Raw genomic sequence first — 13,412 nt, 5'->3', positions numbered from 1 at the left:
ATTGGCTGGGAGCTGGGAGGGAGCAAAAAAGTGAACTGTCCGGGGTTCCCCGAGGACTGGGTTGGGAAACACTGCTTTATATAAATTACTTGTCTATAAAAGATACATGTGATATGTTTACGGTGATACACAGACATTGTATGTTGCGTATAAATATTTTAAAAAGCATGTGACCTTATTTAATAACTTCCAGTAATGCGACATTATGTTGCATAATCTGTTACGTAAATTTGATCATTCTTAAATCCCAGAATCGCACCCTGTAATAGCAGTTGGCCTTTGATCTGCTTGAGCAGTGTCACTTGTGGGGGTGTCATGCTGCAGGCCTTGAAAATGTATTGTGAAGGCCCTGGGAAACGGGAAAGGATGTGTTATTTGGGAGGGAAAAAATGGTTTCGATTGTGCTCCTGGAATGAAGTGTCCCAGTACTTCCCAGAACTTTGGGACTTTATACTGGTCTCTGGGAGTATGTGATCCTGCCTGCTAAACTAGGATCCTGTGGGCGCATGCTGGAGTGCGCCGGGGTGACCGTAAGCCCCACAGGAAGCTCTGCAGGAAGCCCACAGGAAGCTCTGCGGGAAGCCAACAGGAAGCCACCGCCGTGCTGTTACTGGGCGGCCCGGCTCGGCTCGAACCCTGAGGGACCACCGTACATGGCCATTATGTTAGAAGCTCTGTGTCATGGTTTACTCATCATATCTCTCCCCCCCCTCAGATAACCATTGGTTGCTCATACAGTGTTTTTGTTCAGTCACAACCTAACTTTCTAAAAGATCCTCTTTGTCCTGGTGTAAAGTTCTTCCCCTTGTGACTGAAATCCCTCTCCAGTTATTTAGCTGGAGGTGCTGTCAGAGAGGGGGGGTATTGATTGAAATCAGGAAGGATATCTACTGTAAAAACTATTTGCTATCCGGTAATATATCACGAGGGAAATTAGTAGTCTTCTGCATTATGTAGATTTTTTTCCTACAGGTTATTAGCTCATGAGCCTTCCAGATAATAATTTTCTGTAACTTTTAATGAGCTGATTTTCTTGTGTTTTCCCGGTCAAGTTCTTCTGTCCCAGTATCTGATGCAGTAACTTCTGCAGTGACTTTCCTCCTCCATTGACTTAACAGCAGGAACTGAAATGCAGTGCCCTCTGTATGAAGATAACTGTACACTGTTCTCCCTGCCAGTGTCTGGCCTGCACACGCCACACTGCAGATTTCATGCTTTTGTGGGCTGTTTCCTCTTTTCCTTCGCGCTGATGGTTAATATGAGTCCCCCAGTTTGTCAGCGGGTAGATTCTAGTTAAACAGAGTTCGCTCTGGGTAAGCTTGGAAACAGTCTTGGCAATGTGACGTATTTCGACGAAGTTAGAAATTATATTTGTAGGCTTAAATATGTGCGCCTATCTCATGCCGGCAAACTATTTAGGAAGCTGGTTCCTTATGAAACTCGTGCAGGGCCCTTGACCAGTGTGAAACTGGAACCCCAGCCTCGACTGCCTTCGCAGTGGCTCCTGTGAAAGGCCGGTGTTATGTTCCGGAATGCACGCACCTCTGTCACGTTATTCCGGCATCCGTGCTTTCTCTGCTGCAGATCCCGCATATCTGTGTTATTGGGTGTCACAACAGTCATCAATCTGAATGCAAACTGACACCGGGCAGTCAATGGCCTACTACACCAGCAGGAAGAATAAACGCGAAAGCCGCTTGCCGGCACTCATAAGTGGGATTGCGCATCTGTAAAGTAGTTTTGAAAGGCGTTCATTTGTGGTTATCTGGCATTTTCGTACCGGGTGTCCCCTTCTCATGTCCTCTGTTTTCTGGGATAACAAGCTTCCTGTAGCTCTGTCCTGGATGAGCGGTTACAGAAGATGGGTGGATCGATAGTATGTGGTTGTTTATGAAAACTGTGGGAGCTTCCCCCCTCCCTGACCGCGTCCTTCGAGTCGGCATGCTCGGACTCCTGTACCGGAACGAAGGCTGCGGCTTCACCCTGATCTGATTTGGGTCTTTCTCAGAAAAGCTGCCAAACCTGTTGAATTCCAGCGCGATCCCTTGGCTCTGATCTTATTTTCAGAAGGTGGGGAGGAGCTGTCAGGTTTGGACGTGCACTCTTTATCATCGCCGGCAGGAAATGTTTATTAGCCTACAAAGGGCAGAGAAAACATTAGTTAATCGAAATAATGGAGTTATTTCCTTTCATCGAGCAAGACAGACATTTCTGAAAGTATTGTGAACAGATAAAAGATAATAAATATTTCCAAGCATCAAAGACCTATTTGAAAAGATATTTTTGCCAACAGGTTGTACTAAATATCCTCTTTTATTGGCCTCTGACCAAGATGCATCCTGACTTATTTTTGTTCATTTTAGATACACTGTTAAATGTGTCAAAATTAGCATTTTTAAGTCCTTAAATAAAACTTGTTGGTGTTTGACTGGAGACACTTTCTAAAAACCAAAGCAATGAATCCTTCTCTCTTTCCCAAGAGCTCTGTGTAGTAACTTATTAGCTGTGGATTCCCCCCCCCCTGAGGTGGTTTGGTCTGATCCCCCTTCTCCTCCATAGGGCCAGTGTCAGTCAGGGTTGCTGCCATGAGACCAGCTTGAGAGAGGAAAGGCCTTAAGTAGGTGGGTCCGCACTGTGTGCTTTGAGTGAACCTGCGTCTCCTTGCAGTTTAACTCCTCATTGAAGGCCTTGGATGTGAATTCGACCCCGATGCCAAGTGTGGGAAAGGATGAGCGTTTAGCCGGGACTGTGAGGGAGGAACATAGTGTGATTTGGCACAGCGTGACCTGTTTTTTTAGGCACAGTGGCTAAAGAGCTCCAGGACCAGGCCCCAGTCAGCATTGCAGTGGCTTTCAGTTACGAATGGCTTCAGTGTCCCCAGGCTGAGTGCATGTATCAGCTCTGCCTATTAAAACGCGCTTGGGAAAGGAAGGAATACAGGAAGTGTGGACGGCCACTCTCCCAGCTCCCTGTCCCACGTCGATTAAAACTGCAGACAAATCCATGGTTTGGTTTAAACCACCCCTCCCTCATACAGGGCTCGCCCCCACGTCATTGCTGTTCTTGGCCGACCCTTAATGCACCTAAACAACTTGTTGTGTCTTGTAGTTTTCATAAATAATCTGTTGAATCGTGGAGGGGGGGGGGGGGGTCGGGGTCGAGTCAGATCTTGGAGCGGATGCCTCCCGTTGGACCCCGGAGCGTTGGATTGACGTTCAGCCCTGCGGCCACGAAGTGAAGCATGGCTTCATAGCTTAGCCTTGTATAAACACCCCCGGTGTCCCTTCCTGTGTCCTCCCCGCCCTTTAAAGGAAGTCAGAATTTCACATGATGGGTTTCGGAGTTGTTGCTCACCGATGAGTAAGAGTTCTGCATTGCTTCAAGGATGCAATACAAAGACCAATGATGTCAGGGAAACAATTTGGACCGACTATGAATGTTTCCCGTTTACATAGTCGTCTGTTTACCTGCCATGGCCTGTCTGGTTTCTTCACTGCCTCCCTAATCAGCTGAATGCTCTGAGACCGGCAACAGCATGAGACGAATGATCAGAATAAAGCCCCCGTCAGCCCCCCCCCCATTAGCCCCGGCCGAGAATGCCGATGCAGGGTGAGGCAGGCGCTCCTCGGGTCACTCCGGGCCTCTGTGACATAATAAGTTCTGGCTGCCGGGGAGCAGCCCATGGGTTTGGCCCAGATAGTGGGTGTGCGGTACTGAAACAAGCAGATGTGGTGGTGATCAGGCGTGTCCAGATATGATTTTTTTTCTGTCGCTTGGAATTACTTCTGTTCTGTAATTTTGAAACAGTGGAAGTAAATGATGGTCCAATGTTCACAGTGACGCTCTAATGCAAGATTGAAACTGGCTCATTAAGAAGCACTTCAAGCAAAGCCTGATGTATGGTTAGTGTATGCCCCCCCCCCCCCCCCCACCCCAATCCCTATAACAGGTTAACACTGTCCTCTGAAATCAAATGCTATAATTGGTCTGGTAATTACATCCAAGCAAAATGGCCACACTAGATTCATTTATTGCAGCTTGAATTCTTTAATTAGTAAATCTGCTTGCATGTGAGCGGGTAGCCAAACATACCATTTTATTTTTAATATCTTTACTTTATGGTGCCATCTTGAGGATGGTTAGATGGAGTGAATTTGTTGCCTAGCGTCACCATGACCTCTTAGATGTCGCTAGAAGAGAACAGAGCTGCTCCTCTAGTCTCCTGTGTCACTAATTAAACTTCGAGCCGTGCGTCTGCTCTGATATGGTGCCTCTGGTGGCCTGTTCTCATGTGGGTAATGGGTCTTTGTGTTGCATGAACAATTAATGGACCTGGGTGTTTAGCAGGCAAAGGGTGACTGGGCTGGAGAATCTCGTGTGCAAGGTGATAGGGTGACTAATGTCCACCATGGCGCACCTTTCGGCCAATCCTAACTTGACACACGGCTTGGGGGTGTCGGCTTTGGAATTCTGTTGCCATGGAGGGTCACCGTGAGGATTGGGAGCATGCTGGGACCTTCTGAAAGTGTTTTTCAGAATTAGAGTGGAAACATTTTGTTTGAACTATGTGGTCTGGTGGTGGCTGGGAGCCGGTTTTCTCATTCCTGCGTCTCGTTCAAGCCTGCCTCTGCTCTGGGCTCAGTGGCAACTAAGGATTCTTCGAATGCTAGGGGAGACATGCTGTTAAACTTGTTATTGTTACCTCATTGTTGTCTCGTCATGATTAAGTTATGGGTTAAGGATGAAGTTACTCTATTGGGTCGGGGATATTAGGCATCCATTCTGTGAACTTATTCCCTGGGCTTGGTTTTACTTGTGTGGTTAAGCACTGATCTGCAGGCGAATTCTGCTGCATGCGGAGTTGAGAAAGGATGTAAGACAGAGCTTTGATAAAGTCATCGTGGCGAAACCGAATGGAATAAATTACCGTGAAGTTAATGTTTGCTTTGTTGGATTGTGTACAGTTTAGAGGGCAGTTCAGGAAGATGTGCAAGAGATTTAAATGAAATCGCTTGAAGAAAATTGGGTCGATTTAATCCGAATGTTTTGTGATAGTTTTCTGTGAAACTCCCAGATCGTTGTTTGGAAAAAATACTGTTCATGAATGCAATATGAAGCGATATAGCCAATCAGTCTTGCAGGTTTCTACTCAACATCCCTACCTTTAGTCACACTGCCTTGGTATGCTGTAGGTCAGGGTTACTCAACTCACGGTCCTCCAGGTCCGAGCACTGCTGGTTTTCCAGCCTTCCTTTACCTGTCAGTCAGGTGTGAAGCCTCTGACCAATCAGAATCAGTCATTATTAAACAACTACTTGGGAGAACTGAAAACACGGCCTGGATTTTAACCAGAAGCAATGCAGGCTGAACACGTCTTATATTTCTTGAAGCTTATGCTCATAATCACGATTTTTCCTTCAGCGTTTGCAAGTAAGCAGGGAAAGGGCACGTGTTTAAAAATTATTATATTAAGTGAGGTATCGAACTTTTTAAAACTTGAATTTTGCATATTAAATGTCAATTAGTACAAGTTCAAATACCTTAAGCAGCTTCAGTAGTGGGTCCGCAGAGCATCAGGGAAAAGCTGTTTTTTAATACATTTGGGAATGGCCACTTGTCTCGAATAAGGTAATACAAGCCTAAGGACCCTCTAACATATTCCAGGTGACACCTGCTGTATTCACTCGCTAGATTATTTTTTTATCTTCCTAGTTTTTGCCTGTGGCGATTGGTGTCAGCTTTACTCAGCTGCAATGTGCTTGTAGTCTGATTTGGGCTGAATAGTGACATGTATTCTTTGTGATGCTCATTGACGCCAAAAGTATGGGGTCAGGTTGGGTCAAACTGGCCCATTGTGGAGGGAGTGACAGTGTGTTCTGTACTGTCCTACTAGCATGTCAGTAAAAACTACTCAAGACCGAAGACGGACTAACGACATAATATCGATTTTGACATGTTGACGGCTACAGATAAGCTTGTCTTCAGTGTGCTGTTACTTGGGTATGGTATTGCAACCTGTTGATGTGTTAAATCCTCCCACTGCCCCCTGTTACGGGAGGACATGGAAGTCTCTTGTTTTTCACTGTTTTGCTGCCCGTTTTTGGGTCAGTTACAGTGTGTTAAAGTGTTGGGAGTTGGCTTATACCTTTTTTTTATTTGGTGTAGGAAGTGTAGTGTTTGGATGTTAAAAATGATGCAGGTTTTTATTTGTTTTGGCAGAATCCATGTCGGAGTTGGTTGTCCGTCTGTCACGTTGCACATGTCAAGTCTGCAAGTAAAGAAATGGCCTTATTCTTTACCATGTATAACTACGATCCTGTCGCTAATCAACCCTAGACTGAACTGTAATAATCCCAAGAGTATATTGTGAGTTTATTGTGCCTGAAGCATAAATTTCCAGCATTATTTCCACAGTGAAAAACTCCTTTTCTTGTCATGAGTATTTGAATGGACTTGATCGGTGCCTAATCAGTCGATTTTCTGCCGAAACGTTTGTGGGACCTTCGGGTCAGCTCTGCCAGCACCTCACCTGCTGAGTCTCTCTGCCAGAGCGCTGGGCAGCCCTTTGTTTTGGGCTGCGGATGTTTTCCCCCAGCTAGTATGACCTAAAGGGTCTTTGTTCCTCTTCTCTGTCATCTTCTGCCTAGATCTGCCTGATCTGCATGCTGCGTGTTTGTGTATTTATATGTAAAGTGCTCTGGGACATCCATGCTGGGAAGGGCTTTAAAAAAATAATAATAAATGAGCGTACTGTGGATGTTCTGTGATGAAATGGGATTAAGGCCAATGCATGTTACGGCATGAATTTAGATTACGAATATTCGCTGCTAAGTATAGACTTGTCTAGTCAGTTGATGAATAAATTGTGTACACGGAAAACAACTTTCTATGTGTAAGTCTTGCACATCACGTATAGATGTGGTTGTAAATTAGTTGAAGATTTAAACTTTTTGATTGAATTAGAACCGGAGATTTGCTGTAACATGTTTATGGAAATATTTTTTGAATGACTGGTCAACAGCTCTAGTGTGTGTCCATGTGTTGGTTGGCTAAAACCTTTTTTATTTAATGGGATGGGTGGGATATGCATTGATTTGTTCTCACTTTCTCTCTCCCATAGATTGACCAAGTCTTTTGATGCCCAATGCTCAGATCATCTGCTTCAGACCTGCCCTATGGATGAGCCCAAGCCTTGGCCTCACTCACTGTTGCAGTGATTGCACTGTTGAGGGGTGGCCACCTCTAGGGGGCGCTCTCACTCCTGCCTCGGATGGTCGTCGGGGCCACCAGTGCAGCTTCTTGAAGTCCTTGAATTACGTCTACACTTGCCAAAGTTCTTTTCCCGGTTACAAAACGCATCCCTGCCACCGACTGTGTTTTTTTTAATTTGCATTTCGTGGCATTTAATTCGAGCCGCGCCCTTAGCCATTTTCAAAGGGGAATGTTGGAATCCTGTCCCTCTTAAACTGGGACTCGCGCCCTAGAAGCGGATGTGCAGCCAGACGGCCGGCCGGCAGCGGAACGAGAGAGTCTCCTTTCCGGACGAAGCCCGTCCGGTCCCTGGCATCTTGCCGCTCCTGTTTTGTGGCCCCACTGGCTGCTTCCAGCACCCCTTGGAATTGCACACGCACGGCGGCAGAACTCTGGTCCAATGGCATGGGTCAAGTTCTTCAAAAAGCCGGCAGGGAACCTGGGGAAGTCCTACCAGCCCGGCAGCATGCTATCCCTGGCCCCGACCAAGGGCTTGCTGAATGAACCGGGGCAGAACAGCTGCTTCCTCAACAGCGCCGTGCAGGTGAGCCGCGGACCTCGAGTCATGTGACCTTTGGAATTAAGCACATGTTATACATTGTTGCTCTGCTAAATCTATTAGGAAGATCAGGGGTCAGCAACCTTTTTGAAACTGAGAGCTACTTCACGGGTACTGAGCCATACGGAGGGCTGCCAGTTTGATACACTCTTCTTAAATAACAAATTTGCTCAGTTTACCTTTAGTTATATGTTATTATTAATGATACTATATAAATGCAAATGTGATTAAAGAAGAATAGCAACAGGATAAAATTAAATTTTAGACGCTGCTCACTGGTGAGTTGTGCTATTTTTAGAACAGGTCCACGGGCGACTCATGTGGTCCTTGGGGGCATCCTGGTGCCCGCGGGCACCATGTTGGTGACCCCTGATGTAGATGTTTTGTCCAGTCAATATTTTGCAAGATGTTTTTAGCAAGTTTAGACTAGAAGCATTTCTAGATTATTTTTTCTTTTTAACGATAGCACTTCATTAAAAAATTTCTGACTTCTAGGAAGATTGGTTATAGCTTTCTGTATTTTTAGGTGTTTACCTTGTTAGATCTTTGTTTTTCTTTCTTTCTTCATTTTGGAATAGGTTATATAACCAAGATCATAATTAAGTGATGCCATGAATATTGTTTTAGCTGCTTGGCACGACGCAAAATAAACTGACAAATGTCATGTGACGCACAGGGTTTGTGGCACGGAAATGTTGAGGTGTAAATTTTTGTTTTTAATTCACCCTTTTTTTGTCGTGATGTCATAAGTCATAAAAATGTAATCGTGACGTCTTCTACCATGAAGTTCGTCCACTTTCTTTAACTAAATATTGATCATTCCATTAACATTAGTTTTAATATTTGGGGAAATTTGTCTGTTTGACTGACTGTGCAGCCCACGCGACAAGGAAGAATTTCCATTATCTGATCTGCATGCAGATCCAGATTTTTTGATATTTGTTCTTTAGCAAAGTAGAGGGGTAGAGATATATTTTTTTAGTCTGTTTAGCACATTCTGATTCCACGTTGTTTTATTGCTGGTTCACCCCCTCGAGTTGTTTCTCTAATGTTGGAATCGGCTGTAATGATTTTTACTAATGAAAATCAGTCTTATCTATGATCTTCAGATTATTAGCTTTGTAGCAGTTAACTATGTAATATTAGTTCAGTGCGCTGTATATTTGTTTTAAGATGACGCACCATGGTACTTTCTAGAAGTACTGAAGTAATGTTTGTATGTTGGTTCTGGCCTTTGCCTGAGGTCTGATAGTGATGAGAGAATTGTATAAAGATGAAATCAACACTATTTGTGTCTTTTTGCCTGGTCATGTGTCTGAACAGTGTGTTCTTTGAGATCAAGGCTATGGAGCCTGGGCCTTCATATTTTAAATTCATCTCCAGTAGGGGGCGCACTAACAGCCTTTCCAGCGCTCTCCACCCTTGGGTGCATTGCAGGGAGGGAATGCTTTGTGCTTCTGTCTCTGTTGACACCTGTCAGGGAGCTATGAGGTGGCGTCACCAGATCTGACTCTGCCCCGGGTGCCTCTGATGTCACCAGGCTTTAACCAGCAGCCGAGTTGGGTCTAGACCTGCAAGTGGTGACCACAACATCTGTCCTGGTTCCTTTGCAGGTGCTGTGGCAGCTGGACATCTTCAGACGCAGCCTGAGACAGCTCTCTGGGCACTTCTGTCCGGGGGGGACCTGCATTTTCTGTTCTCTAAAGGTACAACCCTTCAGCAGCATTGGACTGGTGTGGGTGTGTGGGAACGTCGTGTCATGGGCTGGTGAAGTTCATCATGGTGCCTTATTTCTGTGCCCACCCTACACTCACAACCCCCTTCTTATTCCCTGTGCATGACCCCTCCCCCCCAACCCCCGACCCCCCAGAGCATCTTCACGCAGTTCCAAAACAGCCGGGACCGTGCGCTGCCCTCAGACAACTTGCGGCTCGCCCTGGCCGAGACCTTTAAGGATGAGCAGCGCTTCCAGCTGGGATTCATGGATGATGCGGCTGAGTGCTTCGTGAGTCAGCCTTCCGGGGGGGCTGTGACCCTGCCGTGACCTAAGAGTAGGGAGGGGTTGGCCAAATAAAAGCCTTGGTACAGTTGGAGTGAAGGATAGGTCTCTTTTACAAAATGACTGCACGCGCTTATGTAACCGCAATCTCTCTATTAACGTGACTGTGGTAGCCTCATGCTTCCAATATGTCATTTAATACGTTTGAATATATTATTAAAATCGAAACTCTGTCCATTTGTTGATGTCTATTCAAAGTATCCTGAGTCATGAGGTATGATTGTTTCCTTAATACTTACAGAAATGGGGAGTAGTTGGGACATACCTTGGCAGATTTAGGGGGTTCAGCTCATTACAGGGGCCACAGTAGGGGCATGGATACCCTGGCAGATTCAGGGGGCCCAGCACATTACAGGGGCCACAGTAGAGGCATGGATACCCTGGCAGATTTAGGGGGTTCAGCTCATTACAAGGGCCACAGTAGGGGCATGGATACCCTGGCAGATTCAGGGGGCCCAGCACTTTACGGGGGCCACAGTAGGGGCATGGATACCCTGGCAGATTCAGGGGGTTCAGCTCATTACAGGGGCCACAGTAGGGGCATGGATACCCTGGCAGATTCAGGGGGCCCAGCACTTTACGGGGGCCACAGTAGGGGCATGGATACCCTGGCAGATTCAGGGGGCCCAGCACTTTACAGGGGCCACAGTAGGGGCATGGGTACCCTGGCAGATTCAGGGGGCCCAGCACTTTACAGGGGCCACAGTAGGGGCATGGATACCCTGGCAGATTTAGGGGGTTCAGCTCATTACAGGGGCCACAGTAGGGGCATGGATACCCTGGCAGATTCAGGGGGCCCAGCACTTTACAGGGCCCTTGAATATGTAAAATTATAATATTATGTAATGGGGGAGCATTTAGGCCCCATGAACATGGATCATACTGGACCCCCAACCTAGACCAATTCAATTATGTTACAAAACTCTTAGGGCCCCTGGACTCTTCCCCCCACCCCCCAGCGGGTTTAGCTGTCGGCTGGGGCACAGCACGGGGACGAGGAGGCGGAGCCTGCGCAGTGTCTCCTTTCAAGCACCATGTGTCCCCAATTACACGTTTCTATACTATTGTAAAACTCCCACAGGGAAAATTCTTCTTGAGATTTGTAGGTATTTGCTGCTTACCGAGTAATTAAACTGTGTCAACATATAATTACCTTTTTTTTTTTTTTTATGGTGAATTTTCAGACGTGAAATCATTCTCCCTGATGAAGTCATGGGGAGGGCTGGAGCTTCGATTCTGTGACTGAGGTCTTTGTACCCGTGTGGAATAGTGGTCGTCTTAACAAAGGGGGAGTAGCTGTTAAATTAACAGATAAAGGTTTCATCCACATTCATGGTATCATTGCAAAGGCTTCTGTTTTGCTCATGGGAATTTTTCTTACATAAAAATGTTTTGAGGGCAGAACAAAAAAAATAAGTGATTCACAGGGAAAACAAATCAGGGTTTAGAGGAAGTGGGTCTAAGCAACTAGAGGAGGCGGAGCAACCCAATCAGATGTCCTGGTCTCGCCGACTCTAGTTCCTTGTATTCAGTATCTGATTGGTTATCTCTCTGAACCAATCATTGTTTGTTTTGCAGAACATTTTTGTGTAAGTCAGTCTCACAAGCTTCCATTTCAGTAAATGGTGGGAACTTGGGTAATTAATGACCAGTGAAACTAAACTTGCAAAGATAGAGAATATCAGTAAAAGGAAACCTGGGATGCAAATGTTTTTTCCCTCTGAATATATACATAGCATGTTAAATTGCTGTCTATGTGTTTAGCCTGCTGTATGTACAGTAAAGATAGGAACATTATCCGATACTGTACACTCTACAGGCTTATCAGTCTGGCATTGATTGTTGAAGGAATAGCGGACCAATGTCCACTGGGATAGTGTAAAAATTATGGCTATAGTTCTGTAGTAAAAATCAGTAGTTCTGGGAGTTCTGTGAATGTTTTATAAACTTGCTTTGGTTCCATAGCAACATGACTTTAGATAAGTTTCCATGTTCTAGACTTGCGGTACTTTGCTTCCCTGCCTCACAGAGGATTTGTATAGAAATCTGTGGAACATTGCGTGCCTTAGAGCAGGAACAGATGCCCTATGACCTGTGGGGCAGATAATGAGATGTGTACAGAAGAATACACATCTCCTTGTGTATCGGAGAGTCTGAGACATCAAAGGAAATTTTTCTTCAGATATGTTCTGCCTAAGGTTAGCTTATGCTGGCTTCAGCTTCCCCTGCCCCTTCGTCCAGCCTAACCTGAGAGTTCTCCCTAGAAGATTCAAAGAAATTTCACACTCGAGGCAAACTTGCATAATTTATCGTCTCAAGACATGTACATGACACCTGTATTTCCCAGCTGCCCAGCTCACATGATGATTGCTTCTGTTTATCTAAAATATCACGTTGTGTTCTTTCTGGTCAATCCTCTATAATAATGCTGGTACTTGTGATTATCTATTATGGTCTCTGTGTTATGTGATGAGGAGAACTGGTCTAGGAGAGATGAGTAAAAACTGAAACACAGATGATGTATTTTTGATAAGCATAAAGCTAAACAAAACTTCAGTGGGGGTGGCTCAGAAACGTAAAATACATAATGTCCGTAAATCCCACAGTTATGAGATGAGTGTGATCAAATATGCAGGTGTTTGCTCAGTCCGCGCCTGCAGGTGTTTGGTCAGTCCGCCCACCTCCAGGTGCAGGTGTTTGGTCAGTCCGCGCCTGCAGGTGCAGGTGTTTGGTCAGTCCGCCCACCTGCAGGTGCAGGTGTTTGGTCAGTCCGCCCACCTGCAGGTGCAGGTGTTTGGTCAGTCCGCCCACCTGCAGGTGCAGGTGTTTGGTCAGTCCGCCCACCTGCTGACCTCTCTAGGTGTCCATAACCACTGTGTGGCATCTAGGCACTCCAGATATGCAAAAGAAGACCCTTGCAAAAGGTAGTTTGAGTGTCTCACATCTTCCACCAATCCTGTCCAAAACAGGAGAACATTCTAGAGAGAATCCACATGCACATCGCGCCCGACTCTGACTCTGACGGCTGCACGTCCAAGTCTTGCATCACGCATCAGAAGTTCGCCATGACGCTGTATGAGCAGGTATGGGGAAGCTGGGATGATGACTTATGTGATGTGCTAATTAATAGGTAACTAACAGCTAGCAGCCCCTATTTCAGCTACAAAACAACAATAATGACGTTGTCAGTTGTCTGAGATATATTGTTCTGGCCCATCTCTCGGAACAACGACATGGCACTACCCACTGCGCCATTTTGTGTCAATCCCATTAAAGCACCATGTTGGACGATGAGTAACAAGCTGCCGGTTAATGTCCCCCCTCTCGTAGGCGGTGTGTCGTAGCTGTGGGGCGTCCTCTGACCCCCTCCCTTTCACCGAGCTGGTGCACTATGTGTCCACCACAAGTCTTTGGTAAGCTCCGCCCACCATGTCAAACATTCTTTCTTATAAATATGTACATTTATTTAGTGCAATGTTTCTCAAATCCCCAGAAAGTCTATGTTTTTTTTCTCCAGTCTCCTCTCTTCATTAATTTCCTCCT

General features: G+C 45.8%; 1 protein-coding gene across 3 annotated transcripts in view; it reads left to right on the top strand.

Annotated features, from left to right (window-relative positions):
• The window catches only part of usp53a (ubiquitin specific peptidase 53a), a 35,433-nt gene that overhangs the window by 2,635 nt on the left and 19,386 nt on the right, over positions 1-13,412 (top strand). For all 3 annotated transcript variants that reach the window (XM_023794297.2, XM_023794301.2, XM_023794300.2), the window contains 5 exons: positions 7,121-7,795; positions 9,424-9,516; positions 9,681-9,815; positions 12,839-12,952; positions 13,200-13,282. In XM_023794297.2, coding sequence (XP_023650065.2) covers positions 7,652-7,795; positions 9,424-9,516; positions 9,681-9,815; positions 12,839-12,952; positions 13,200-13,282 — 569 coding nt within the window. In that variant the 5' untranslated portion in view covers positions 7,121-7,651. The remainder of the gene's footprint in view (positions 1-7,120; positions 7,796-9,423; positions 9,517-9,680; positions 9,816-12,838; positions 12,953-13,199; positions 13,283-13,412) is intronic.

Source organism: Paramormyrops kingsleyae, chromosome 12, assembly GCF_048594095.1.
Source record: "Paramormyrops kingsleyae isolate MSU_618 chromosome 12, PKINGS_0.4, whole genome shotgun sequence".
NCBI lineage: Eukaryota > Metazoa > Chordata > Actinopteri > Osteoglossiformes > Mormyridae > Paramormyrops > Paramormyrops kingsleyae.
Note: the sequence above shows the minus strand (reverse complement) of the source record. Positions and strands in the feature narration are given on the sequence as shown.